This window comes from Sus scrofa, chromosome 10, assembly GCF_000003025.6.
Source record: "Sus scrofa isolate TJ Tabasco breed Duroc chromosome 10, Sscrofa11.1, whole genome shotgun sequence".
Taxonomy (NCBI): Eukaryota; Metazoa; Chordata; class Mammalia; order Artiodactyla; family Suidae; genus Sus; species Sus scrofa.
Genome location: NC_010452.4, coordinates 29129516 through 29157399, shown reverse-complemented (window position 1 = coordinate 29157399; position 27884 = coordinate 29129516). Strand labels below are relative to the sequence as shown.

The following is a 27884-nucleotide window of genomic DNA, read 5'->3' as shown; positions in this document are numbered from 1 at the left end:
AAATCACTGGAGTTTTAATTACAAAGCTGTCTTTGAAGGTACATCCAAGCAGCAAACTAGAGAATTTACAACCCGAAAAGATTGAGACGCTTCCAAAACACACTTCCCCCACCCCCACTGAAAAACAGACTTTGGGTGGGTTTGTTTCTCCTGCTTTCACCTTCCACCTCTATGCAGACCTGTCTGTCACCTCCCCACATGCCAGCTGCCACCCAGACCCGTCACCCCTCCTCTGTCTCCTGAATACGCTCACTTCACGGGACTCATGCCACTCCCACCTCCACTCAGCACACCATTTTTGCCTCAAATATTTAGAGAGCCGCCTGAGGGGTCTGCCTCCTCTCTCTGCCTTGTTAGTGACCCCCCAAGCATGCTGCCCAGGGGCCATGGTCTGCCTTTTAATCCCTCACTCCCTGGACCTGAGCGGAGGGCCTTGACCGACAGCTTGAACCCTGACTGATTCCCCTGTCTTCTCAGAAGGAGCCCTGCACCCCCCTCTACTCTGCTCGCCCCACCCCACTCAGGCTAGGCCAGCCACCATGTGCTGTTCCCGAACCCTGGGAGGGACACGTTTGCCTGGCACTTCGGGACTCTCCTCAGAGTGTGATGCACACCGGGCAGCATTGGTGGTACAGTGGTGAGCACAGCTCCCTTCCCCAGAGTAACCCACATCCACACACAGACACCTCCCGCCCACCCGCCTGCCCAGTGGAGGACACGTTAGGTGTCGGAGGCACGCAACTCTTCCCAAACGGCAAAGGCTCTCAGGCTAAAGCCCATTTTTCAGATTCATTCCCAGCAGGATTTAGATTCCGATCAAAGGCATCCACTTACAACTGGAATGCTGAACAGGGTGAGGGGGCTGGAGGTGCGGAATGGACCAAGCCGTGGCGTCCCTGGCTCTGAGCTAAAGATGCACCAGCCACCTGGCCAGTCTCTAGGTCGGGACTGCCCTCGAAGCCTGTCCTACCTGATGCCCCCAGAGCCACCCTGGCGGGGACCGCTCCTCCAAACCCTCCTCACCTTCTCCTAGGCACCTGCCTCTCTGATTTAAATCCTTTCTGCTTAAAAAGTGATTCTGATAGACCTATTAACTTGTCATTCTGTAGCACTCAAGGGGAAATGCACAGACAACGGGCTCAGCCTGGTCCACCACCAGGTTCAAGTCCACAGCTTGGTGCGGAATAAATACAGAAGAGATTGACAGACCTGGACACGGAAAATTAATGTGACTAAAAACAGGAAAAAGCTAATTTAGAAACCCTTGATTCTTCCGTCAACCACAGGGACAAAAGGCGATAAAAAGAAACTTTTTTTTTTTTTTTTGTCTTTGATCTTTCTAGGGCCGTACCCGTGGCACATGGAGGTTCCCAGGCTTGGGATCTAATTGGAGCTATAGCTGCCAGCCTACACTACAGCCACAGCCAAGGCAGATCCGAGCCATGTCTGTGACCTACACCACAACTCATGACAACACCAGATCCTTAACCCACTGAGCAAAGCCAGGATTGAACCCGCAACCTCATGGTTCCTAGTCGGATTCGTTTCTGCTGCACCACAATGGGAACTCCAGGAAACGATTTTTATCTGCACAAATGCAACTCTAGTTCCCCAAGAAAACCCACCCTCCATCACTGTTGTCAGGTGTGGAAGAAAGGCTGGCCCAGAGGCAAGGGAGTGGAACACTCAGAACCATGTCTTGCTGTTTGGGTACTCAGTCTAGTGGGGCCAGAGGAGTGGAAAGAGCTAACAGTTCAGACCAGGCTCTGCCCTCGCCCCTGCCCCACTGGGCTGCTGTGATGGAGAGGAGTGGCCCCACCTCGCTCTCACCGCCCAGAGTCACAGAAAGAAACCCCCACTGCCCATCACAACAGGAGGGCCCTCGCCCCACACTCAAATGATGCTCTCCAGAGCCTCCTTGGGCCCCTCGTGACTTGCAAGAGAGGAGAAACCAGAGTTCCCACCGTGGCTCAGATCTGTCGTTGCTGTGGCTGTGGTGCAGGTCGGCAGCTGCAGCTCCAATTTAGCCTGGGAACTTGCATATGCTGCAGGTGCAGCCCTAAAAAGGAAAATGAAAAGAAAAAGAAAAAAGAAGTTAATGTGGTGGTTTAAAAATATCCCTTAAGGGAGTTCCTGTCACAGCTCAGTGGTATCAACCTGACTGGTATCCACGAGGATGTGGGTTTGATCCCTGGCCTCACTCAGTGGGTTGAGGATCCAGCATTGCCTCAAACTGGGACAAAGGTTGCAGATGCAGCTAGGACCATGCATTGCTGTGGCTGTGGCTGTGGCGTAGGCCAGCACCTGCAGCTCCAATCCAACCCCTAGCCTGGCAACTTCCAGATGCCACAGTTGCAGCCCTAAAAAAGCAAAAAATAACAAATAAAATTTTTTTAAAAAATGAAAATATCCCTTCAAGTTCCGGATACTGCTCCCCAGAATGCAGTCTAATTCCTGCCCCTCCCACTCCATCTGGCCTTAGTGACCTGCTTCTGATGAACACACAAAAGGGACCTTACTGACTTCCGCGGCCCAGTCCGTGCAAGGTCTAGTGGGCTGAATAGTGTACCCCCCCAATTCATGCTGACCCAGAGCCTGTGAGTCAACCTGTGAATAACCTCATTTAGAAACAGGGTCTGTGCAGATGTCAGCCATAAAGTCAGGGGAGTGGCCCCAAATCAGCAGGACTCAAGAGAAGAAAAGGCCCAGAGACACAGAAGGCAGAGACCCAAGTGATGCGACTATAAGCCAAGCAATGTCAAGACCACCAGCAACCAGCAGCCGAGGAAGGGGCCTCCCCTAGAGGCTTCGAGGGAGCAGGGCCCTGCGGACACCTTGATTTTGAACTTGCAGTTTCCAGAACCATGGAAAAATTAACTTCTGTTTAAGCTACCAGCCACATGAAAAAAAAACATGTGGCAAGTGCTGGTGGCCTCAGCCTCTCCGAGGTCACTGACTGCCAGACACACGAGTGAGGGGAACCTTCAGGAAATTCTATCCTGAGCCTTCAAAGCACCCCAGACAGTGGAGTGTGGAGGAGAGATAAGTTATTCCCTCCGAGCCTTCTCAAAGGGCAGGCTGTGAGCAAAATAAATGCTGTTTGTCACGGTTTTAAACCACTGTGCTTGGGGGAGCTTGTTATGCAGTAATAGATAAGAGGACAACACGTGTAGGTAGGATAATCCTGTTCGCCTGACTCGACACAGATCTTCACATTGAAAAGATGGTCCCCTATGCCAGTCGGAGGTCAAGGCAGTCTATGAAAGTTCCCTTCAGCCAACTTTCAGGAAGAATCCTCTTGTCTGGATCTGGCTAGGAAGGAGGCCACCTCAACACTCCTAAGAGAACAATGCAGAATAACTGGGTCTTTTAAAATGATGGGCAAGGAGTTCCCGTTGTGGCTCAGCAGGCTGGGAGCCCAACCAGTATCCATGAGGATGCAGGTACAATCCCTGGCCTCACTCAGTGGGTTAAAGGATCCAGCCATGCTGGGAGCTGTGGTGTAGGCCGGCAGCTGCCACTCCAATTCGACCTCTAGCAGGTCAAGCTAACTGGGAACTTCCATATGCCACAGGTGCGTCCCTAAAAAGCAAAAATAAACAAACAAACAAATAAAATGATGTCCAAAAACTAGGTGTGTTCAAACATGTTCATCATTTGAAGAACGCACCTTAACAAATTTTCATGGCAGACTCCATTTATATAAGCCTGAATGTAACAATTTTTTTTTATTGTAACACGTATTTTTTTTTTTTTTGTCTTTTTTTTTTTTGTCTTTTTTGCCATTTCTTGGGCCGCTCCCACGGCACATGGAGGTTCCCATGCTAGGGGTCGAATTGGAGCTGTAGCTGCCGGTCTACGCCAGAGCCAAAGCGGGATCCGAGCCGCATCTGCAATCTACACCACAGCTCACGGCAACGCCAGATTCTTAACCCACGGAGCAAGGCCAGGGATCGAACCCGCAATCTCATGGTTCCTAGTCAGATTCGTTTACCACTGAGCCATGATGGGAACTCCGCGTATTTTTTTTAAGAGAGATTAAGACTCACTTAATCGCTGAGTAATGGAATTACAGGTGATTTTGATTTTCTTTTTATATTTTCAAAATTGTCTTCAATAACATTTCCATAATAAAGAGAAAGGAAACTTTCTTGAACGTGATTTTAGGCTGACTTATACACAATCATTTTTTCTTTAAAAACAAAGTTGAATATCCCTACTTATATACAGCTCAAGAAGTGACTATCTAAGTGTTTCCACCCAGTTATGTAAATACATGAATTTTCAGAGTTGCAGTTATACAGTCAAACCATCTTAATCACACCTATTTATGCAACAGACAGGGATGCAGAAAAGGAAAAGGAAAATGACAGTTCAATCTCCAAAAATCAGCTCAAGTCTCATCTGAAGTATTTACCATTAAGCAATCAGTCTGTGGGATTTGTTTCAAATCATCAAGACAGAGCTCCTGATGGATGGGCCAGTGCAGTGGGTGCACTCCCTCCACTTTGCCAGGCTTCTCCCCACAACCAAAGTGCTGTGGCTCATAAAAATGGAATGGGCCAGAAAGGGACAAAAAGAAAAGGACAAGAGTAGGATATGTAGGAGTTCTCACTGTGGCACAGAGTAAACGAATCCAACTAGTACCCATGAGGTTGCAGGTTCGATCCCTGGGCTCAATCAGTGGGTTAAGGATCCAGTGTTGCGTGACATGTGGTGTATGCTGCAGACATGGCTCAGAGGCTCAGATCCAGCATTGCTGTGGCTGTGGTGTAGGCTGGCAGCTGTAGCTCCAATTCGACCCCTAGCCTGGGAACTTCCATATGCCAGAGGTCCCACCTTAAAAAGCAAAAATAAATATATAAATAAAATCATATGCAAAAAACTAGATGTGTTCAAACATCTAAAAAGGAAGAAAAAAAAGAAGAGGACATGTGGTGAGCAAGGTGGACACAGCTAATAAAAATTTAATAACAGGTATCTACAACCTATGGTCCAGCAATTCAACTTCTAGGTTGAGCCCTAAGACTCTTTTGACCATGACCCATAATGGCAAATTTCATCTTTTTTTTTTTTTTTCTTTTTTGGCTGCCCTGAGGTATATGGAGTACCCAGGCCAGGAATCAGATCTGAGCTGCAGTTGTGACAATGCTGGATCCTAAACCCACTGTGCTGGGCTGGGGATCAAACCTGAGTCCCAGTGCTCCCAAGACACTGCCAATCCTGTCGTGCCACAGCAGGAAATCCAAAAAGTTTATCTTATCATTCAAGCAAATTTTCACACATATTTTTAATGTATAAACTGACACAATGGTTTCACCAAACATTGTGAATGGGTAACGATAATACTCTAATTCTGTTTTCTTTTCTTTTTTAGGGTCACACCTATGGCAATTGGAAGTTCTCAGGCTAGGGCTCAATCGGAGCTACAGCTGGGACCTACACCACAGCCACAGCCACGCCAGATCCTTAACCCACCGAGCGAGACCAGGGATGGAACCCACATACAATGGGTTCTTAATTCACTGAGCCATAACAGGAACTCCTAATAGTTTTCTTTTTTTTGCCGTAGGTCACAGCCTAATAAATCATTATGCATGGCTCATGAATAGGTCCCCAAAGGTAATCAGAAAAGCACTGCAAACCTGGAGAAACTCACACATGCAAGGGAACCCTGGAGAAGCAGCTCATCATCTGGAAGTGTCAGGCACTAGAAACAACTTACAGGCCCATGGCAGGTGGCGTATTTGTACAACGAAATAGGGCATGGTCGTGAGAATGAATAATCTAGACCAACAAAGACCTCCAAAACCACTCTCACTAGAAAGGGCAAGTCACGGAGTGACAGAGCAACCAAACTGCACATTTAGGACTCCCAAAAGAGGGAGTTCCCGTCATGGCTCAGCAGTTAACGGACCCTACTAGTATCCATGAGGACGCGGGTTCGATCCCTGGGCTCACTCAGTGGGTTAAGGATCTGCCATTGCCTGGAGCTGTGGTGTAGGTGGCAGAGGTGGCTCGGATCCCGTGTGGCTGTGGCTGTGGCTTTGGTGTAGGGCGGCAGCTGTAGCTCCAATTCGACCCCTAGCCTGGGTACTTCCATATGCTGTGGGTGCAGCCCTAAAAGGACAAAAAAAAAAAAAAAAAAAAAAAAAACTCCCAAAATAAAAAAATCCAGGGACTATTCTGGACACACACAGCAAAAGTTCCTAAACTACAGTCATTAATATTCACAGCCGCGACTATCTGCAAGCAGGAGCGAGAGAGGAAGGAACACAGCAAACCACAGCTTGATTTAGAATGCTTTTTGTTGTAAACAATTCCTCAGGAAGCAGCACAGAGGTGCTGGCTTATTACGCTTCTGATCTTTGTGCACCTTTTCCAGCTACTTCATAATAAAACTGTTCTAGTCTCCTGACATCACTGTAGCCTGGCTGCTGAGCAGCTCACCTGATGTCTCCCACTTGCAACCCCCTCTCGGTGCCATCTGAAGGGCTGAGCAATTCGGTCTCAGCACGGACGACCTCAAGACACACCCTTATCTCAGATGTGGGTGAGGGGACGACGTCAGGAAAACGGTGGCAAAGCCGCATGTTCCCACTTGGCCTATCTTCTAAAAACCTTCAAAGATGCCCGTAAAAATGGGTAAAGATGAAAAATCTATCTTAGGGGAAAACAATATTCACATCAATTACTTTGTAACAGCACTGTCAATGTTTTTTAAAGAATGATAATATCTCTTAATTATAACATCCTCTACTTTTAAAATCATTTCATTGAGGAAGGGCCAAAAAAAAAAAAAAAAAAATGAAAAAGGGAGTTCCCATCGTGGCTCAGCGGTAACAAATCTGACTAGTATCCATGGGGACGCAGGTTCGATCCCTGGTCTCGCTCAGTGGGTTAAGGATCTGGCGTTGCCATGAGCTTCGGTGTAGACTGCAGACCTGGCTCAGATCCTGCGTTGCTGTGGCTGTGGTATAGGCCAGCAGCGGCAGCTCCAATTCCACCCCTAGCCTGAGAACTTCCATATGCCTCAGATGCGGCCCTAAAAAGCAAAAGCAAAAAAAACAAAACAAAACAAAACAAAAAACCAGAAACCTGAGAACACAATTTTATTTTCAACAGTATAATGCTGCAAAACATGCCCATCAGCAGTTCCTGGATTAGTGAGAAGCACCAGGATGATCTTGCACATGTGTGTGCACGTGCGGGTGCGTGAATACTCTTTGAAAAAGATCCCGTACATCTGAGGCCCAGCATGCGGAGACTCCGACCTAGTGTGTTTTACAAATCTGTATTCTGGGGGTGACTGTGATGAGCAGCGGGGTGAAGAGTGATTGCCTTGTAACAGCTTCCCTGACTAATGAGTTCAAACCCCCAAATGAGGCACACACACTAGCCAACCTGACAAGCTGAACTGAGGATTCTGCATCACTGAACTTGGGCGAACAGAGGCTTTCCACGGGGAGCACAGCCATCCCATTAGCTGACCTCACCTCCCACTGCCCACTTCTGAACCCGACAGAGGAAGGGAAGAGGCACCCAAGAAGCCAAAGAGACCCAGCCGTGGCCCTCTGCTGCCCCACAGAACGTGACTGTTCACTCAGAGGCCAAAAAAAACATCAGGGGTTTTAAACGAGTTTTGTCTCTATCCTCTAAACCAGTGCTGTCCCATATTTGGCTATTTAATTTTTTTTCTTCCAGGTTTATTGACATGTAATTGACATACAGCCCTGTATATGTTTACGCTGTATGGCATAATAATTTGACGTCTATATATCATGAAATGAGGATCGTCGTAAGTTTAGTGACTATCACCTCTTAAAGATACAAAATTAAAGACACCGAAAAAAAAGTCTCTTCCTTATGATGAGAAACCATAGGATTTACTCTCTTAACGTTCACAGACAGCACACGGCAGTGTTAGTTATAGTTATCATGCTGTACTTTACACAGTATGTGTCTTTCTCTGACTTATTTCATTTAGCATAACTCTAAGTCCATCCACGTTTTTGCAAAGAGCAAGATTTCACTTTTTTGTTTGTTTGTTTTGGTTTTGGTTTTTAGGGCCACACCTATGGCATATGGAAGTTCCTAGGCTAGGGGTCAAATAGAAGCCACAGCTGCCGGCCACAGCCACAGTCACAGCCATGTCAGATCTGAGCCATATCTGTGACCTACACCACAGCTCACAGCAATGCTGAATTCTTAACCCACTGAGAGAGGCTAGGGATCAAGGATCAAACCCGCATCCTCATGGATCCTAGTCGAGATCATTAACTGCTGAGCCACAAAGGGAACTCCCAATTTCACTCTTTTGTTGCTTTTGAGGGCCACAGCCCCAGTATACGAAAATTCCCAGGCCAGGGCTCACATTGAAGCAGCAGCTGCAGGCTTACACCACAGCCACAGCAACTCAGGATCTGAGCCTCAGATGCAACCTACATCACAGCTCATGGCAATGCCAGATCTTTTACCCACTGAGCACAGCCAGGCATCAAATCTGAATCCTCGTGGATACTAGTTGGGTTCATTAGCCACTGAGCCACAATGGGAACTCCCTCACTCTTTTTTATGATTGAATAGTGTTCTGCTGTATGTATACACCACATCTTCACTGTCGATTAACCCTTTTTTTTTTTTTTTACTTTTTAGGGGCACGTCCACAGCATGAAGAAGTTCCCAGGTTAGGGGTCAAATGAGAGCTCTAGCTGCTGGCCTACATCACAATCACAGCCACGTAGGATCCAAGCCTCATCTGCAACCTATGCCACAGCTCACAGCAACAATGGATCCCCAATCCACTGAGTGAGGTCAGGGATCAAACCTGCATCCTCATGGATACTAGTCGGATTTACATCCACTTCGCCACAACAGGAACCTCTCCATTCATCTACTGATGGGCCCTTATGTTGCTTCCATATCTTGGCTATTGTGAATAACACTGCAATGAACACAAGTGTGTATATATCTTTTCAAATTAGTGCTTTTCTTTAGATAAATACCTGGCATGGAACTGCTGAGTCCTACGTTTAATTTCTTTTGTTGCTGTGTTTTCTTTTTGGCCACACCCATGGCATATATAAGTTCCCAGGCCAGAGATGGAACCCACGCCACAGCAGTGACAACGTCAGATCCTTAACCTGCTGTGTCACCAGGGAACTCCTAATTTTCGTTTTTTGAGGAACCACTACACTGTTTTCCACAGTGGCTGCACCAACGTATATTCTCATCTACAGTGAAGGAGGGTCCCTTTTCTCCACATCCTTCCCAACACGTGTCATTGGTTGCCTTGCTGAAAACAGCCAGTCTGAGAGGTGTGAGGTGATATTTAACTGTGGTTTGGATTCGCACTGCCTTGTAATTAGTGATATTGAGCCTCTTCTTATGTGCCTGTTAGCCTAATCTGTGTAGTCTTCCTTGGCAAAATGTCTATGCAGATCCTCTGCCCATTTTTTCAACTGGGTTTTTAATTTTATGGAAATATAGCTGTTTTACAATGCTGTGTTAGTTTCTGGTGCAAAGTGATTCAGTTATACATATATATATACATTCTTTTTCATAGTCTTTTCCATTATGGTCTATCACAGGGTACTGAATACAGTTCCCTACGCTATCAAGTGGGACATTGCTGTTTATACCTTCTATAAATAACAATACGCACCCACAGTTGTTTGTTTTTACTGATGTTGATTTGTATGAGTTCTCTGTATGGTTTAGATATTAACCCTTTATTGGATATATAGTGTGCAAGTATCTTTTCCTATTCAGCTGGCAGCCTGTTGTTTTTTTGATAGCTTCCTTTACTATGCAAAAGTTTCTTCGTTTGAGACAGTCCATTTGTATGCGGGTTTTCTTGGCCACACCCAGGGCAGGAGGAAGGTCACAGGCCAGGGATTTAACCCACGCCACAGCAGCAACCCAAGCCATAACAGTTATAACCCTGGATCCTTAACCTGCGGAGACACCAGGGAACTTCCCATTTGTTTATTTGTGCTTTTGTTCTGTTTCTGTCATCCAAACCTGTGCTGTCCAATACTTGGCTACTTAATTTTATTTTATTTTATTTTATTTTTGTCTTTTTCTAGGGCCACTTCCTGTAGTGAAACTGCTGGCCTACACCAGAGCCACAGCAACGCCAGATCCGAGCCGCATCTGAGACCTACAACACAGCTCAAGGCAATGCTGGATCCTTAACCCACTGAGCAAGGCCATGGATCAAACCCACAACCTCACGGTTCCTAGTCAGATTCGTTAACCACTGCACCACGAAAGGAACTCCTTAATTTTAAATTAGTTAAAATTAAATTCTGAGTTCCCATTGTGGCTCAGTGGGTTAGAACCTGACTAGTATCCAGGGATGAGGGTTTGACCCCTGGTCTTGCTCAGTGAAGTTAAGGATCCAGCAGTGCTATGAGCTGTGGATCTCACGTTGCTGTGGCTGTGGTGTAGGCCAGCAGCTGCAGCCCTGATTAGACTCCTAGCCTGGGAACTTCCATATGCTGCAGGTGCAGCCATAAAAAGAGAAAAAAGAGTTCCCATCATGGCACAGCAGAAACAAATCTGACTAGTAACCATGAGGTTGTGGGTTCAATCCCTGGCCTCGCTTAGTGGGTTAAGGATCTGGCGTTGCCATGAACTGTGGTGTGGGTCACAGATATGGCTTGGATCCTATGTTGCTGTGGTGTAGGCTGGCAGCTGTAGCTTCGATTTGACCCCTAGCCTGGGAACCTCTGCATGTCGAGGGTGCCGCTCTAAAAGACCAAGAAAAAAAAAAAAAGGCAAAAAAAACTAAAATAAATTTAAAAAATAAAACTAAATAAAATTCAAAATTCAGTTTCTTAGTCCCACTAACCACATTTCAGGTGTTCGAGAGCCACATGTGGCCGGCAGCTACTATACCACAGAGCACAAACGGGGCACACTTCCACTGTAACAGGGAATCCTGTTAGACAGTGCTGACCCAAAGGGAGGATGAATTTCAGAACCACACTGTCCCCGAGAGATGTGACTTTCGAGCTTCCAGCCAGGCCCTCACCCGGGGCTGCGATGCCCACGCAGAGGCACAGTGCCAGCCTGAGATGGGAACTCCCCTGGTCACGTGATATTTGCAGCCCGTCCCCACCCACAGGTGCCAGCATACCCAGCGCCTTCCCACAACTGAGAATCTCTCTTAATCCACCAGATGAGTCTTCAACATCCCCCCAAAAAGCCTCATTCCAATTCAAAGCATGAGTCCTAACTTCCTATGATTCAAAAAACAGATGCCACTCGGTCAAGTACTGGGGCGACGAAACAGCCCGACTTCTCTGGGGACTTCCTGGCCAGATTAAAACAATCGGGTACCTTTGGCCTCAGAATTCAGAACTGGGGACAAAGGAGAGCCAGCTGGAAGATTATAGTCTTTTGAAGCAAGGAGACACAAACGGGATCCCGCCGCCCAGCTTCAACACCCATCCATCGGCTCAGGCCAGCCTGGTTTCCTCTGCAGCCGCCGCCGCCCGGGGCCCTGCACAACATAGGTGACAGAAAGCTCCAGAGAGGTCCCTGCAGCCCAGAGAAGCCACCTCTGCACAGAGCAGAGGGGGCCCAGGGGCAGAGAGGGAGGCCCTACTGGCAGCTGTCCAGCATTGAGGTCACATCCTGGGTGACAGTACCTAACTCCACCTGGACCTCAGGTCCCTCTCTGTGCAGTGAGCGCCGACCTCTTGAGGCTACTGAGAGGAAGACAGGAAACAATCCCTGTGAAATGCTGAGCTTAGCGCCTGGCTGGGCAGAGGCTGGAAAAACGTGAGCTCTCATTGCTGGTGGGGTGGCTATCACTGGTGCTCTCTCCTCGGCTCAGCTGCACTGGTTCTAACAGCACCTCCTTTATCTCCTCTTAAGGTTTGGGTCATCTGGTTTGTTTCATGGTTTGTTTGGTGTTTTGTTGTTTTTTTATTTATTTATTTTTTGTCTTTTTAGGGCCATGCCTGTGGCATATGGAGGGTCCCAGGCTAGGGGTCGAATCGGAGCTGTAGCTGCCAGCCTACACCACAGCCACAACCACAGCCATGGGAGATCTGAGGCAGACCTGCGACCTACACCACAGCTCACAGCAATACCGGATCCTTAACCCACAGGGCAAGGCCGGGGACCGAACCAGCATCCTCATGGATGCTAGTTGGGTGCATTAACCGCTGGGCCACGAGGGGAACTCCCTAGTTTCATCGTTTTAATTTATTAGAAAAGCATGAGTCCATACCAAACTAATAACACCATTATCGCTGCTGCTGCCGTGGCTTACTGCTACCTCTACTTCTATGCAACGATGACGACGACAACTAGTTACAATATGAGCTACCTACCACGTTCCAAGCTTCTGCTCCGTGTCAAGCACCATGCTAAACCCTTGATAAATATTATCTCCGTGAACCCTCACAGTCACCCTGTAAGGGGGATTCTGCTGTTATTTCCACTTGACGGCTGGGAATACAGGCCCAGAGAATGTAACGGACTTGCCTGAAATCATGCAGTTAAGGAAAACAAGGATTCGAACCCAGGGCTGCTGGACTGGACACTCCATGCCATTCGCAGCCACCCTAAGCGAGAGCGAAAAATCTTCCAGGAGCTCAGAAATGAGCCCCCACTCCCAAAATAGAAAGAACTTTCCAGCTCACATACTGAAAGTTAAAAACTCCAAATGAAGAGGGACTCACGTCCTGTCCCAGTGGCTGTCTGACCCTCCCTCAAATGTCAACTTTACCGTCTTTACGGGGACCCCTTTCAATATTCACCGTGTTTACTATGACTACAAGAGCCCCCATCCCCGTTGATGCTCAAACAGCTCCTGAACTTGGAGGCAGGGTGGGAGTGCTAAGATCCTGCATTATGTCCTGCTCTTCTTCTCCTCCTCCCCCCCCCGCCGTTTGTTAGGGCTGCACCCACAGCATATGGAAATTTCCAGGCTAGGGGTCAAATTGGAGCTATAGCCACCAGCCTACACCACAGCCACAGAAACATCAGATCCGAGCCACATCTGTGACCTACACCACAGCTCATGGCAACACCAGATCCTTAACCCACTGAATGAGGCCAGGGATCGAACCTGATCCTCATGGATGCTAGTCAGATCTGTTTCCGCTGAGCTGTGATGGGAACTCCTGTCCTGCTTTTTAAAAAGAAGCCATAAGTGGAGTTCCTACTGTGGCTCAACAGTATCAAACCCAACTAATATCCAGGAGAATTTAGGTTTGATCCCCAGCCTTGCTCAGTGGGTTAGGATGCACTGCTGCTGTGAGCTGTGGTGTAGGTCGCAGACATGGCTCAGGTCCTGTCTTGCTGTGGCTGTGGCACAGGCTGGCGGCTGTAGCTCCAGTTCAACGCCTAGCCTGGGAACCTCCATATGCCGAGAGTGAGGTCCTTAAAATAAAAAAATAAAAAGTAATTTTTAAAAAAGAAGCCATAAAAATGAAGCATTAAGAAGAGAGGTGCTAATAGTCACCTTGTTTCTGACTGGAAGAGGTTCCCTCTCATTTCCTCCTGCAGAGGCAGATGTTGTTAGGAAACGGTCGGTCAACCCCATTTCAAAGAATTCTAAGTTTGCAGCCATATCTCCACAACAGCTGACACACAGTGACATAGCACTTCCAAATCCAGGGCTTGCCTGTGGTGATGGAGCTTCACGGACTGTGTCACCACGAATTCTCTAGCACAAATGGTTATGTGCAGCACATTCTCTGAGCATTCTGCCCACATGACATGGGAAGCCCAGTTGTCTACAGCTTGTCTTACAGGAGTCTGGAGCCCCTCAGTGTACCCGAGGCACAGAGCCCCATCAGCAGAAATGACCCTGCAACCTGCCTTCCTTCTCCCTATCAAAACAGGCACCCACACTTTGTGCAATGCACAAAAATATCCAGAAGTCGCAGGAGTATGAAAAGGGAGATTAGTCATTCCCAGAATTTTGGACTTCATGAGCCATTCAAATTTCAGAGGCATTCAGGAAACTGAGAGAGCTAAGAAAACAAGGACATTTAAAAGCAACAACCTGGAGAGGCTGTGGAGAAAAAGGAACCCTATTACACTGTTGATGGGAATGTAAATTGGTGCAACCACTGTGGAAAACAGTCTGGAGATTCCTCAGAACACTAAAAACAGAACTACCATTTGATCCAGCAATCCCACTCCTGGGCATCTATCCAGAGAAAACCATGACTGGAAAAGACACATGTACTCAGATGTTCATTGCAGCACTATTTACAATAGCCAAGACATGGAAACAACCTAAATGTCCATCAACAGAAGAGTGGATCAAGAAGATGTGGTACATATACACAATGGAATATTACTCAGCCATTAAAAGGAATGAAATACCGGCATTTTTAGCAACATGGATGGACCTAGAAATTATCATGCTAAGTGAAGTCAGTCAGACAATGAGACACCAACATCAAATGCTTTCACTGACATGTGGAATCTGAAAAAAGGACAGAATGAACTTCTTTGCATAACATATACTGATTCACAGACTTTGAAAAACTTATGGTTTCCAAAGGAGACAGGCTGGGGGGTGGGGGGATGTGCTGGGTATTTGGGATGGAAATGCTATAAAATTGGGTTGTGATGATCACTATACAACTATAAATGTAACAAATTCATTTGTTAATATAAAAAAATTTAAAAAATAAAAGCAACAACCAAACACCACACACACACAGACATGCACAGCCCCTCTATCTTCTATCACTATCATTTCAAAAAGAGAAAAAAAATTCGGTGCTTCCCTTGCATTTCTGGTGTTGCCATGAGCTGTGCTGTAGCTTGCAGACTCGGCTCAGATCCTGCATTGCTGTGGTGTAGGTGGGCAGCTGCAGCTCCAATTCAATCCCTAGCCTGGGAACCTCCATATGTCACAGACGAGGCCCTAAAAAGCAAAAAGCAAGGGAGGAAGGAAGGCCGGCCAGCCAGCCAGAGGCTCAGAGTAAAAGACAATTCCTTCCTAAAGAAAAAAGAGAGTTAAATTTTCAGTTAATGACACATATACACACAGGGCTGGAGAAACAGGCAGATACACAAATATCCTCATTCTTCCTCCCTCCCTCCAAAGAGGAAAACCTTACTCTGGCTGCTCCAAGACCACCCCTGGGCACGGAAGCAGCATTAAACCTCCTACCTTGGCCCGTCTCAGCCTGGGAGCCCATCTCAGTGCAGGCCTACTGGGGCCAGCCTACTGGTCTCTGCTGGGCCCCCCCCTCCCCAGACCATCACTCCCCAGTCCCTATCACATTCTCCTTCCTAACTGGGCAGAAGAGCCCTGGGTGCCAGAGATCTTCTCTGCACGCCCTGCAAATCCCAGATGGCATTTTTGCCAACTCCGTCCCTCAAGAATAAACTCAACTTCCACCTGAAATGTGCTTCAAGGGGCTAAGCCTGTGCACACGCTGTGAGAAATGGCCAGGTTCTATTCTACTCAGTGAGGCGGGGTTCAGGAGCACATCACCCACGTACAAGAAAGTGAGGACCCGTGAGAAAGCACTATTCCTATAACAGCATTAAAACTGGAACGATTCCCAGAGAAGAAACACACATTTGTGACTATAAGACAGTACTCTGCAAATGAAAAAGAAAAATATTCCCCGCCCTTTAAACCAGTTACAGAGGAAAAGTTTGAGCCCCTACCTACAAACGATTCGCCCACCTGGTGAAGTGCTAGCCACTAGCTCCTACGAAAACCAAGCCCACCTTCAAGATGATGGCTCTCAGGATTCAACCTCCTCCCAAAAAATCACACATCTCATAGAGGCACATGGATTAGTAAGAGCCAGATCCTTCTAGGAAATAAACGGTCATGCATCTGATGTGCTTAAAAAAGAAGATAGTGGTAATTTGCACTGTTACACAATTTAATGAACAGGTAAGTGGAGTCAGGCAGTCCCAAGAAAATCAGAAAAAACAAGACACATAAGGCTTAAATACGCTTATTAGTGGAAAGCCCATTTCCTTCTCTTTTTCTTTCTTTTTCTTTTTGGTCTTTTTAGGGCTATACCTGTGGCATATGGAGGTTCCCAGGCTGGGAGTCCAATTGGAGCTGCAGCTGCCGGCCTACACCACAGCCACAGTAATGCCAGATCCGAGCCACGTCTGTGACCTACACTGCACCTGTCAATACCAGATCCTTAACCCCCTGAGCAAGGCCAGGGATGGAACCTTAATCCTCATGGATCTTAGTCGGGTTCTTAACCTGCTAAGCCACAATGGGAACTCCCAGAAGCCCATTTCTTAATCTGTGCAAGATGTTGAATTTTTTTAAACTTAAAAAGCAGCACTCTTGGGTCCTCCGCTTCTCTGTCAGCATTTATAGGAGGTCTCCAGAGCTTCTCACCAGGATACTCAAGGGCACAGATGCTCTTCCTCTGTGAGACACAAGCATCTGGCACAGAGTAGGTACTTAATGCATGTTTGTAGAAAAGGAAGAAAAAAAAGGTAACAGGAGGACGAAGCTGCTGTGAAGGCAGGTTTTTTGAATCTCCTGTTTATCACGCTGCAGGTTTTCCAACAAGCCCTCCCAGGGACTAATGGTGAGATGGCAGAGACGCCCAAAGCTTGATCAAGTGGTTTGCGCCACATAATTACATAAATCCCGCCCAGCTGCTTATCCTCCTACTGAGAAGAAATCGACAGGGTGTAAACGGTACTGAGAACAGCATTAAGAGGAAAGCCAAGCAGGTCTTGCCTTTTCATCCTGGTATAGCTTGTTGACGCTCTCCATCTGAAAGTTGTGGCTGGACTGGATTTTGTCCAGCTGCTCCCGCTGCTTTTCCAGCTCCCCTTGGAACTCGTTCTTTTTCATCTCCACGGCCCCGCGTTCTGCGGCTGCCCTGCGAACCCTGCCTTCCAGCTCCACGATCCGCGTCTGCAAGGACACCATGGCGTAAGGACCATGTCAAGGCATCCCCAGACCAGACCGCCCTGGCCCCCTCGGCAAGGACCACACCTGGGCCCAGAGTCAGCACTGAGTGTAGCCACAGTGTCCACTCACACACACTGTGTCTCCGGGGCTCAGTCTTTCAGGATAGTTGTGTAAAAGCCCCCAAAAGGTGATTCTAGAAAAATGGTGGAATTCACATCTTTGAGCATCTATGTCTTCACTGCATGACTCCATGGAAACACCACCACACCCCTCACAGGGATTTAGGGAGGCTTGAATGAGGCAGATACAGGCATACCTCATTTTATTGAGCAATGCATTTTTTTATGAATTGAAGGTCTGTGGCAACTCTGCAGGGAGCAAGTCTGCCAGCACTATTTTTCCCTGTTTTTTTTTTTTGGCTTTTGCTTTTTAGGGCCAAACTCGCAGCATATGAAAGTTCCCAGGCTAGGGGTCTAATCGGAGCTACAGCTGCTGGCCACAGCCACAGCCACACCAGATCCAAGCCGCGTCTGCAACCTACACCACAGCTCACAGCAATGCCAGATCCTTAATTCACCGAGCGAGGCCAGGGATCAAACCCATAACTTCATGGTTCCTAGTCGGATTCAGGTCTGCTGCACCACAATGGGAACTTCCAGCCAGAACTGTTTTTCCAAAGGCATTTGCTCATTTTGTGTCTCTGTGTCACATTTTGGTAGTCCTCACAACATTTCACACTTTTTCACTATTATTATATTTGTCATGATGATCTGCAGTCATGAGCTTTGAGGTTACTACTGTGACTCAGTGAAGGGATCTTTTAGCAGTAAAATATTTTTAAATTAAGGTATGTTTTTTCAGACATGACAGTATGGAACACTTAACAGACTACAGTACAGTGTAAATGCAACTTTACAGTGCAAATGTAACTTTTCATATGCTGGGAAAACAAAAAGCTCACATGACCTGCTATTGCATTACGTGCTTTATTGCAGCAGTCTGGAACTGAATTTGTGATATCGCCAAGGTCTACCTATACATAAAACACTTTATCTGAAGTGAGCGGGTGTTCAAATATTTAGTTTCCTTTTCCCCATTAACAGAGTGCTTAAACACTCCTTATGACACAATTCCTAAAAAGAGATTCGGTTCTCCAACACTAAGACCCCATCTGCCCAGAGAACAGGGGTCCAGTGGAAGCTCAGACAAGAGCACCACACCTGCACGGAGCTAAGCCTGAGAGGAGGACAACACACTTCTATGGGTTGGGCTTCCATGGCTAAGAGCGCACACCCACCCATCAGGAAGACTTGGTGGCAATTCCACCTCTCCTCTCCTTGCACTAATCTCTCCAAGTCTTAGTCTGCTCACCTCTGAAACAGGGACCATAAGGTCCCAACCGGTTAAGAGGCTGTGTACAAAAGAAGATAATGAATGGGAGTTCCCCCCTTGTCGCTCAGTGGGTTATGAACCCAACTAGTATCCATGAAGATGCAGGTTCAAGCCCTGGCCTCGCTCAGTGGGTTAAGGATCTGAGAGCTGTGGTGTAGGTTACAGACACAGCTCAGATCTGGTGTGGCTGTGGCTCCAATTTGACCCCTAGCCTGGGAACTTCCATATGCCGCACCTGCAGTCCAAAAAGGAAAAAAAAAAAAAAAAAAAAAAAAGACAATGACTGCCATGTACTGGTAAAGAAAAATTATTCTGATCCTTGATAAAATGGTAAGGAAATTTTTATTCAAGACTCTACTGCAAATGCAGCATGACTACTGCCATCACAGGGAGACACTCTGCTCAACTCTGAGTACAGCAAAGCCTGCTGAGGGTGTAGAGTCAACAAGCAGGGGGTGGGGTCAGTGGGTGGAACAGTACTAAGAGTAGGGGGATTCCTGCTAAGCTGGCCTAACAGGACTCTTGCTACAGGCAGGTGGGCCCAGGGTGAGACATCAAAGATAAAGGATGAGTAGCTTGATCAGAGGGGGAAGGATGAGTTTAGTGGCATTCCTTGCTGAGCCTGGGCCGGGCAGGCCAAAATCAGGATGGATGGAGGCGGGGGCGAGGGTGGCAAGGGACAGAGTCCTAGTTATGTGGTGGGCTCCATGGAGCCTGACTGAACTGTAGCCAGGAAGAGCCCCTGTCACTGCTTGGCACTGCCCGACCCACCCTGGTCAGCAAAAATGGGAAAGCTAAACCTGCTATCATCAGTAAATGCTGGTGATGCAGACAGGTACCTCTAAAAACACACTTCTCACACCTGTTACCCAAGTGCAGTGCCAAAGCCACTCTTTAATATCGAGTGTGGCCCAGAGGAGCACAACGGGTTGGAGACGGTGCATCGCGGGTGGTATAAACTGTCTTTCCAGAATAGGCCCGAAAGGCTTGACTAAAAAAATCATTAGCCCACATGAAGAGCATCGAGGGACTTCCTGGCAGCAATCCTAAGTCATAAGGGGGTCTTCTCCCACCCAAGAGCACGGCTGGTGTGAGGTCAGCCCCGGGGCTGGGTGTGGGGCCATATAGAGCCTCCAACACACATGACTCTGCCCACACCAGCCACTGAGCACACACCTCGGGTGGCAATAACAGAAAACCCCTGGGGCCCCACCACCCAGCAGCTTCAAATGCTCCATGACATCCACACAGACAGGACAAATAGGACACCTGGAGGTCCACGCTCCGGGAGCTCGCAATCCAGTAGTTGAAGCCCAGGACGATGATACAGGCCACCAGGGCGGCCAGCACGAGGGGCGGCGACTTCATGCTCCGACGCCCGTTGCCCAATCCCATCATCTCAAAGGCCGGCTGAGGACTCTGCCAAATCAAAACAAACACACAGGCCTCAGGACCAGGAGTAACCATGCCCCAAGCATGCCGTCAACCCCCTCCCCCCCATCACAACAGGAAGGCGTCCTGCAAAGCTGTGAGTGAAGAACGCGCAAGCAGCACACCCAGAGCCAGGGGCCTGGGCCCTGGGCAGGGTGGCCAGATCCCCGGGGACAGGCTTGTGGGAGTGAGTCCCATGCCAGGAACCCATCACCCAGCAGCCGAGACCTGGGCAGGTAAGAACTTCTCACACTGCAGCTTTCTCGCCTGTAAAATGGGGATGACGGCAGTTTCTATCTCCCAGCACAGGCTGAGAAATCACCCCTGTAGAAGCAAAAGCAAACGTTAGGGCCGCTGCATCACACAAGACAGACACCAGTTCTCATTATCCCCCAAAGAAGCCTTTCTGATCGATTCCTAAGAAAGTAAGGTTTGGGGGTTTTTTTGGCTTTGGTGTTTTTTACCGTGGTGACCGAATTATCAACAACACCCTGGTACAGTGTTTCTGGAGCCAAGCAGGAAGGCCTCCTGTGGGGGGTGAGGTCAGCACGGGCGGGGCCCTGCGCTGGGAAGGGGCCCTGGGGCAGAGCCGAGCCACACGCCCTGGCGTCCTCTGAACACTGCTCTCCAGCTTCTGTGCAGCACAGCAGACTGAGGAAGGGGCTTCAAGGGCTGCCCAGAGCATCAAGCTCCTTACAAGAAACACAAAGACAAGAAAGGAGCTGTGTTTTGCTCATGGACTTCAACCCCAGCCTAGGTCTGGCGGGGCCCTGGCGCGGGTCAGCAAGGACAAGGGAGGCCCGCTTCTCTCGATGGCTCTGGCTGAGCCAGATCAAACAGGATCTCATCAGAGGGAGGGCAGCACACACGATATACACAATCAACAGCCTCTCTGAGAACAGATATGCTTTGGTGCCAAGTGTGGCCTGCAGCGGAGGAGGTGAGGGAGCGGGAAACAGAGCGAGAAGGTGGAAGAGAGACCAGCAAGGACTCAGCCTTGACGTAAAGGAGAACAGGGGAGAGCTGACAGAGCAGCTCCCACCCGATGGTACCCCAAAGTGGGCCCCTGGGACACATCCTCTCCCGAGGTACCAGTGTGGGAGCCCTGCATGGGGATGCACAAGCAATTTAGTTGAATCACCTAGAACGAAGCACCTCTGGAGTTCTCGTTGTGGCTCACCAGGTTAAGAATCTGTCTAGTGGAGTTTTCTGTCATGACTAGTAACCATGAGGATGCAGGTTCAATCCCAGCCTCGCTCAGTGGGCTAAGGATACGGCATTGCCATGAGCTGTGGGGAAGGCTGGCAGCAGCAGCTCTGATTCAACCACCAGCCTGGGAAATTCCATGGGTGGAGCCATTTAAAAAAAACCAATAAAATAAAAAGTAATCAATCCTGAGCCTCTTTTATTGCTTCTGGATTTTGTTTACATTTAAGAAACACATTTCCAAGAATGGAGCTCACCTTATCTCATAAAAGCAACAAAGTTACAACCAACTGCTGAACAACCTTCAACAAAATAGACCCCAAACTATCAAAAGAGATATCCTACTCCAGAAGACAGAGAGGAGGCCACACTGAGACAGTAGGAGGGATGATTACCTGATATAAGGAACCCCATACCCAGCAGGGTGAGAGGCCCACAGACTGGAAAGTAACTACATTGCAGAAGTTCACCCAAGGGAGTGAGAGTTCTGAGCCCCACATCAGGTCCCCACGCCTGGGGATCTGGCATAGGGAGAAGGAACCCCCAGAGCATCTGGCGTTGAGGGCCAGTGGGGCTTGTGTGCAGGAGCTCCTTGGACTGGGGGAAATGGAGACCCCACTCCTGAAAGGCACACATAGGCTTTCAGGAGCACTGGGTCCCAAGGCAAAGCAGAGACTCCATAGGAATCTTGGTCAGACCTGACTGCAGTTCTGGGAGAATCTCCTGGGAAAACAGGGGGTGGTTGTGGCTCATTGTGGGGGAAGGACATTAATGCAAAGGTCTCAGGAATGATCAACAGTGTGCATTTCTCTGGAGGTGGCCATTTTGGAAAAATCTGACCCCACCCATCAGGGCTGAGAAGTCCCAGTCCAAACAATAAACTAGGTGGGAACAAAGCCTCACCCATTAGCAAACAGACTGCCTAAAGACCCCACCCCCCCACAGGCATTGAGCCACCTCTAATCACACCCAAAGCCCCGTCCACCCACCAGAAGCTTAAGAATCAGCTTCACCTACCAGTGGGCAGGCACAGTCCCTCCCATCAGGAAGCCTGCAGCAAGGCCCCACACCAACTTCAGCCACAAGGAGAGCAGACATCAGAAGCAAGAACAGGCTACAACCCTACTGTCTGCATAAAGGAGACCACACCACAAATCGATACAAAATGAAAAGGCAGAAAGAATTATGACTCAGATAGGAATGAGGAAAAAAAAAAAAAGCAGCTAAGTCATCTGGAGATTACAAACTTCCATGAAAAACAATTTAGACTAATGATAGTAAAGATGATTCAAGATCTTAGAAATAAACTGGAGGCAAAAACTGGAGGCGAAGATGGATAAATTACAAGAAACACTGAGCAAAGAAATAGATTTAAGGATTAAGCAAGCAGAGTTGCAAAATACAATAACTGAAATAAAAATTGACTAGAAGCAGGGGAATTCCCATTGTGGCTCAGTGGTTAAGGAATCTGACTAGGACCCATGATGTTGCAGGTTTGATCCCTGGCCTTGCTCAGTGGGTTAAGGATCCGGCGTTGCCATGAGCTGTGGTGTAGGTCGCAGACACGGCTCAGATCCCACATCACTGTGGCCCTGGTGTAGGCCAGCGGCTACAGCTCCAATTAGACCCCTAGCCTGGGAACATCCACATGCTGCAGGAGCGGCCCTAGAACAGGCAAAAAGACAAAAAAAAAAAAAAAAAATTCACTAGAAGCAAACAACAGCAGAATACAGGAGACAGAAGAATGAATAAGCCAGGTGGAGGACAGACTAGTGGAAATCACTGATGCAAAAAGAGAAAAAAGACTGAAATAAAGACAGTCGAAGAGAACTCTCAGACAACATTAAACACACCAATGTCCATATTATAGGGATGCCAGAAAGAAAAGAGAGAGAGAAAGGGCCAGAGAAAATATTAAGAGATAATAGCTAAAACCTTCCCTAACATGGGAAAGGAATCACCTGCTGAAACCCAGGAAGCACAAACAAGTACCATATAAAATAAATCCAAGGAGGAACACACTGAGACACATATTAATCAAACTGACCAAATTTAAAAACAAAAAGAAAATACTGAAAGCAGCCAGGGAAAAGAAACAAATAACAAACAAGGGAACTGCCATAAGGTTATCAGCTGATTTTTCAGCAGAAACTCTGCAGGCCAGAAGGGAGTGGCACGATATACATACAAGTGATGAGAGGAAAAAACCTCCAAGATTACTCCACCCAGCAAGGCTCTCATTTAGATTTGAAAGAGAAATTGAAAGCTTTATAGACAAGCAAAAGCTAAGAGAATTCAGCACCACTAAACCAGTTTTACAACAAATACTGAAGGAACTTCTCTAGATGGAAAAGGCCACAACGAGAAACAAAAATATTGCAAATGACAAAGCCCACCAGTAAAGGCATATGTAAAGATAGAAACCGTCCACACACAAATATGCTACCAAAACCAGAAATTGTAAGAAGAGGAAGATACAACTGCCGAATACTGGAGATCCACTTGCCATTAAGAGACCAACAACTTGAAACAATCTTGCATATATACAGACGCCTATATCAAAATTTCGTGGTAACTGCAAACCAAAAATCTACAATAGCTACATATGCAAGTAAGAAAAAGCAATCCAAACACAACACTAAAGATAGTCATCAAACCACAAGAGAACAAGAGAAGAAGGTAAGAAAAAAGACCCACAAAAACAAATCCAGAACAGTTAATAAAATGGCAATAAGAACATATATAGCAATAATTACCTTAAATGTAAATCGACCAAATGCCCCAACCAAAAAAACAGACTGGCTGAATGGATACAAAAACAAGACCATATATATATATATACTGTCTACAAGAGATCCACTTCAATTCTAGGGACACATACAAATTGAAAGTGAGAAGATGAAAGAAAACATTCCATGCAAACGGGATCAAAAGAAAGCTGGAGTAGGAGTTCCCGTCGTGGCGTAGTGGTTAATGAATCCGACTAGGAACCATGAGGTTGCGGGTTCGGTCCCTGCCCTTGCTCAGTGGGTTAACGATCCGGCGTTGCCGTGAGCTGTGGTGTAGGTTGCAGATGCGGCTCGGATCCTGCGTTGCTGTGGCTCTGGCATAGGCCGGTGGCTACAGCTCTGATTCGACCCCTAGCCTGGGAACCTCCATATGCCGCGGGAGCGGCCCAAGAAATAGCAACAACAGCAACAACAACAACAGACAAAAAAAGACAAAAGACAAAAAAAAAAAAAAAAAAGAAAGCTGGAGTAGCAAAACTCATATCAGACAAAATAGACCTTAAAATAAAGGAAGGACATTACATAATGATCAAAAAATCAATCCAAGAAGATATAATAATTGTAAACATATATGCACCCAACATAGGATCACCTCAATATATACGATAACGGCTAACAACCTTAAAAGGAGAAATTGACAATAACACAATAATAGTGTAGGACCTTAGGACCTTAACAACCCACTTACACCAATGGACAGATCATCCAGACAGAAAACCAACATGGAAACACAGGCCTTAAATGATGCATTAGACCAGATGGGCTTAATAGATATTTATAGAACATTCTGTCCAATCAGTGTGATACATCACATTAACAAACTTAAGAATAAAAACCATATGAGTCTCTCAATAGATGCAGAAAAAAGCCTTTGACAAAATCCAACACCCATTTCTGATTAAAAAAGAAAAAAAAAAAAAAAAAAAACTCCACAAAGTGGGCACAGAGAGAACCTACCTCAACATAATAAAGGCCATATATGATAAACCCACAGCTAACATCATTCTCAATGGTGAAAAGCTGAAAGAATTCCCACTAAGATCAGGAACAAGACAAGGATGTCTGCTTTCACCACCATTATTCAACATAGTTTTGCAAGTCCTAGACACTGCAATCAGAGAAGAAAAAGAAATAAAAGAATCCAAATTGGATAGGAAGAAGTACAACTATCACTGTTTGCAGATGATAAAAAAGCCTAAAGACACTACAAGAAGAAAACTGTTAGAGCTCATCAATGACTTTGGTGAAGTTGCAGCACACGAAATTAATACACAGAAATCAGCGGCATTTCTATATACTAACAGTGAAAGATCAAAAAGAGAAATTTGGGAAATGATCCCATTTACGATTGCATCAAAAAGAATAAAATACCTAGGAATAAACCTTCCTAAAGAGACAAAAGACCTGTACTCTGAAAACTATAAGACACTGATGAAAGAAATCAAAGACAACACAGATGAAAAGACAGACCATGCTCTTGGATTGGAACAATCAATATTGTCAAAATGACTACACTACCAAAGGCAATCTACAGATTCAATGCAATCCCTATCAAATTACCAAGGACATTTCTCACAGAACTAGAACAAAATATTTTAAAGTTCGTTTGGAGGCACAAAAGACCTAGAGTAGCCAAAGCTATCCTGAGAAAGAAACATGGAGCAGAGGAAGCAGGCTCCCTACTTCAGACTATGCCACAAAACTACAGTCATCAAAAGAGTATGGTGCTGGCACAAAAACAGAAACATACATCAGTGGAAAAGGATAGAAAGCCCAGAGTTAAACCCACACACCTACAGTCAACTAATCTATGACAAAAGAGGCAAGAATATACAATGGAGAAAAGACAGTCCCTTCAATAAGTGGTGCTAGGAAAAATGGATGGCTACATATAAAAGAACGAAATTAGAACAATCCTAACATCATGCACAAAAATAAACTCAAAATGGATTAAAGACCTAAATATAAGACCAGATACTATAAAACTCTTAGAGGAAAACATAGGCTGAACACTCTCTGACATAAACCACAGCAATATCCTCTCAGATCCACCGCTAAGAGTGATGAAAATAAAAACAAAAAATAAACAAATGGGACTTTGTTAAACTTAAAAGTTTTTGCATAGCAAAGGAAGTCCTAAACAAAATAAAAAGACAACTCACAGAATGGGAGAAAATATTTGAAAATGGAACAACTGACAAGGGATTAATCTTCAAAATACTGAACAACCTCCTGCAGCTCAATGCCAAAAAAACAAACAACCCCATGAAAAAATGGGCAGAAGATCTAAATAGACAATTCATTCTCCAAAGAAAACATATAGATGGCCAAAAAAACACATGAAAAGATGTTCAACATCACTAGTTATTAGAAAAATGTAAATTAAAATTACTATGAGGAACCACCCTTACACCAGCCAGAACAGCCATCATCAAAAAGTCTACAATCAATAAATGCTACAGAGGATGTGGAGAAAAGGGAACGCTCTTATACACTGTTGGTGGGAACGTAAATCGGTGCAACCACTATGGAAAACAGTATGGAGATTCCTCAAAAACCTAAAAATATAATTACCATTTGATCCAGCAACCCGACTCCTGGGCATCTATCCATAAAAAACCACGACTCAAAAAGATACACATACCCCAATATCACTGCAGCACTATATACAATAGCCAAGACATGGAAACCACCTAAATGTCCATCGACAGAAGAATGGATAAAGAAGATGTGGTACATATACACAGTGGAATATTAGCCCTAAAAAGGAATGAAATAATGGCATTTGCAGCAACATGGATGGACCTAGCAATTACGCTAAGTGAAATTAGACAGTGAGACACAAACGTCATATGCTATCACTTATATGCAGAATCTAAAATGTTCTCTTGGTGACTCAGAGGATAATGAATCCGAATAGGATCGATCCATGAGGATGCAGGTTCAATCCCTGACCTTGCTCAGTGGGTTAACGATCTGGTGTTGCCATGAGCTGTGCTGTAGTTCACAGACATGGCTCAGATCTCATGTTGCTGTGGCTGTAGCATAGGCCAGCAGCTGTAGCTCTGATTCGACCCCTAGCCTGGGAACCTCCATATGCTGCGAATGCGGCAAAAAAAAAAAACTAAAAAATTTAAAAAGAATACAATGAACTTCTTTGCAGAACATAAAGTGACTCACAGACTTTGAAAAACTTATGGTTCCCAGAGGAAGACAGGTTGCGGAAAGAAGTATGGGCTGGGGTTGTGAATGGAAATGTAAAATCGGGTTCTGATGATGGCTGTACAATTATAAATATAATACATTGAGTTAAAAAAATAAGAAACACATTTCCCACCCTAGGTAACACATTTCCTACTCTAAGTTTAGAAATACTGGAGTTGCCATCGTGGCGCAGTGGTTAACGAATCCGACTAGGAACCATGAGGTTGTGGGTTCGGTCCCTGCCCTTGCTCAGTGGGTTAACGATCTGGCGTTGCCGCGAGCTGTGGTGTAGGTCGTAGACATGGCTCGGATCCTGTGTTGCTGTGGCTCTGGCGTAGGCCAGCGGCTACAGCTCCGATTCGACCCCTAGCCTGGGAACCTCCATATGCCATGGGAGCGGCCCAAAGAAATAGCAAAAAGACAAAAAAAAAAAAAAGAAAAGAAATACATATACCCATATCTCCTCTCAACATATCTATGCTCTCGTATTTCAATCTTTCATCCACTTGGAATTCCTTTTTGACGTAAGGTCATAGAAGGATTTCAACTTTTTTTCTGGAATGATAGCCAGTTCTTCCAGCATCCTTTATTGAATAATCTGGATCTCCTTAGGGCTTTGGAAGGCCATCTTTCCCATATGCTTAATCCCCTAACAATCAACCTTTAGATGACTGTTGACCTTGACTTTTTTGTTATTCCTGCCAGGGAAAGTTAGGGTGGGGGCACTATAACTCTGAATACAATATAATTCAATTCTCATCTCACAGAAGTGTACAGATGATCATTTCACATTCTCTGTTAGCCAGTCAATAAAAAATTTAACAAGCAACTACTATGGAGCAGGTGCTATGCTAACACCAGGAAGCCTAGGGCAGTGTTCAGAGAACTCTGGAAGCAGAAGCCGGGTCCGATCCTGGTTCTACCTCTTAAGAGTCCTAGGACCCATGTGTGCCTCCCAGCCTTCCTCACAG

At 46.4% G+C, this 27884-nt stretch overlaps 1 protein-coding gene across 3 annotated transcripts in view; it reads right to left on the bottom strand.

The window, feature by feature from the left end:
• The window catches only part of GOLM1 (golgi membrane protein 1), a 101447-nt gene that overhangs the window by 61625 nt on the left and 11938 nt on the right, over positions 1 to 27884 (bottom strand). For all 3 annotated transcript variants that reach the window (XM_021064635.1, XM_021064636.1, XM_021064634.1), the window contains exons 2-3: positions 19553 to 19702; positions 16715 to 16894 (exon numbers count right to left, since the gene is read on the bottom strand). In XM_021064635.1, coding sequence (XP_020920294.1) covers positions 16715 to 16894; positions 19553 to 19681 — 309 coding nt within the window. In that variant the 5' untranslated portion in view covers positions 19682 to 19702. The remainder of the gene's footprint in view (positions 1 to 16714; positions 16895 to 19552; positions 19703 to 27884) is intronic.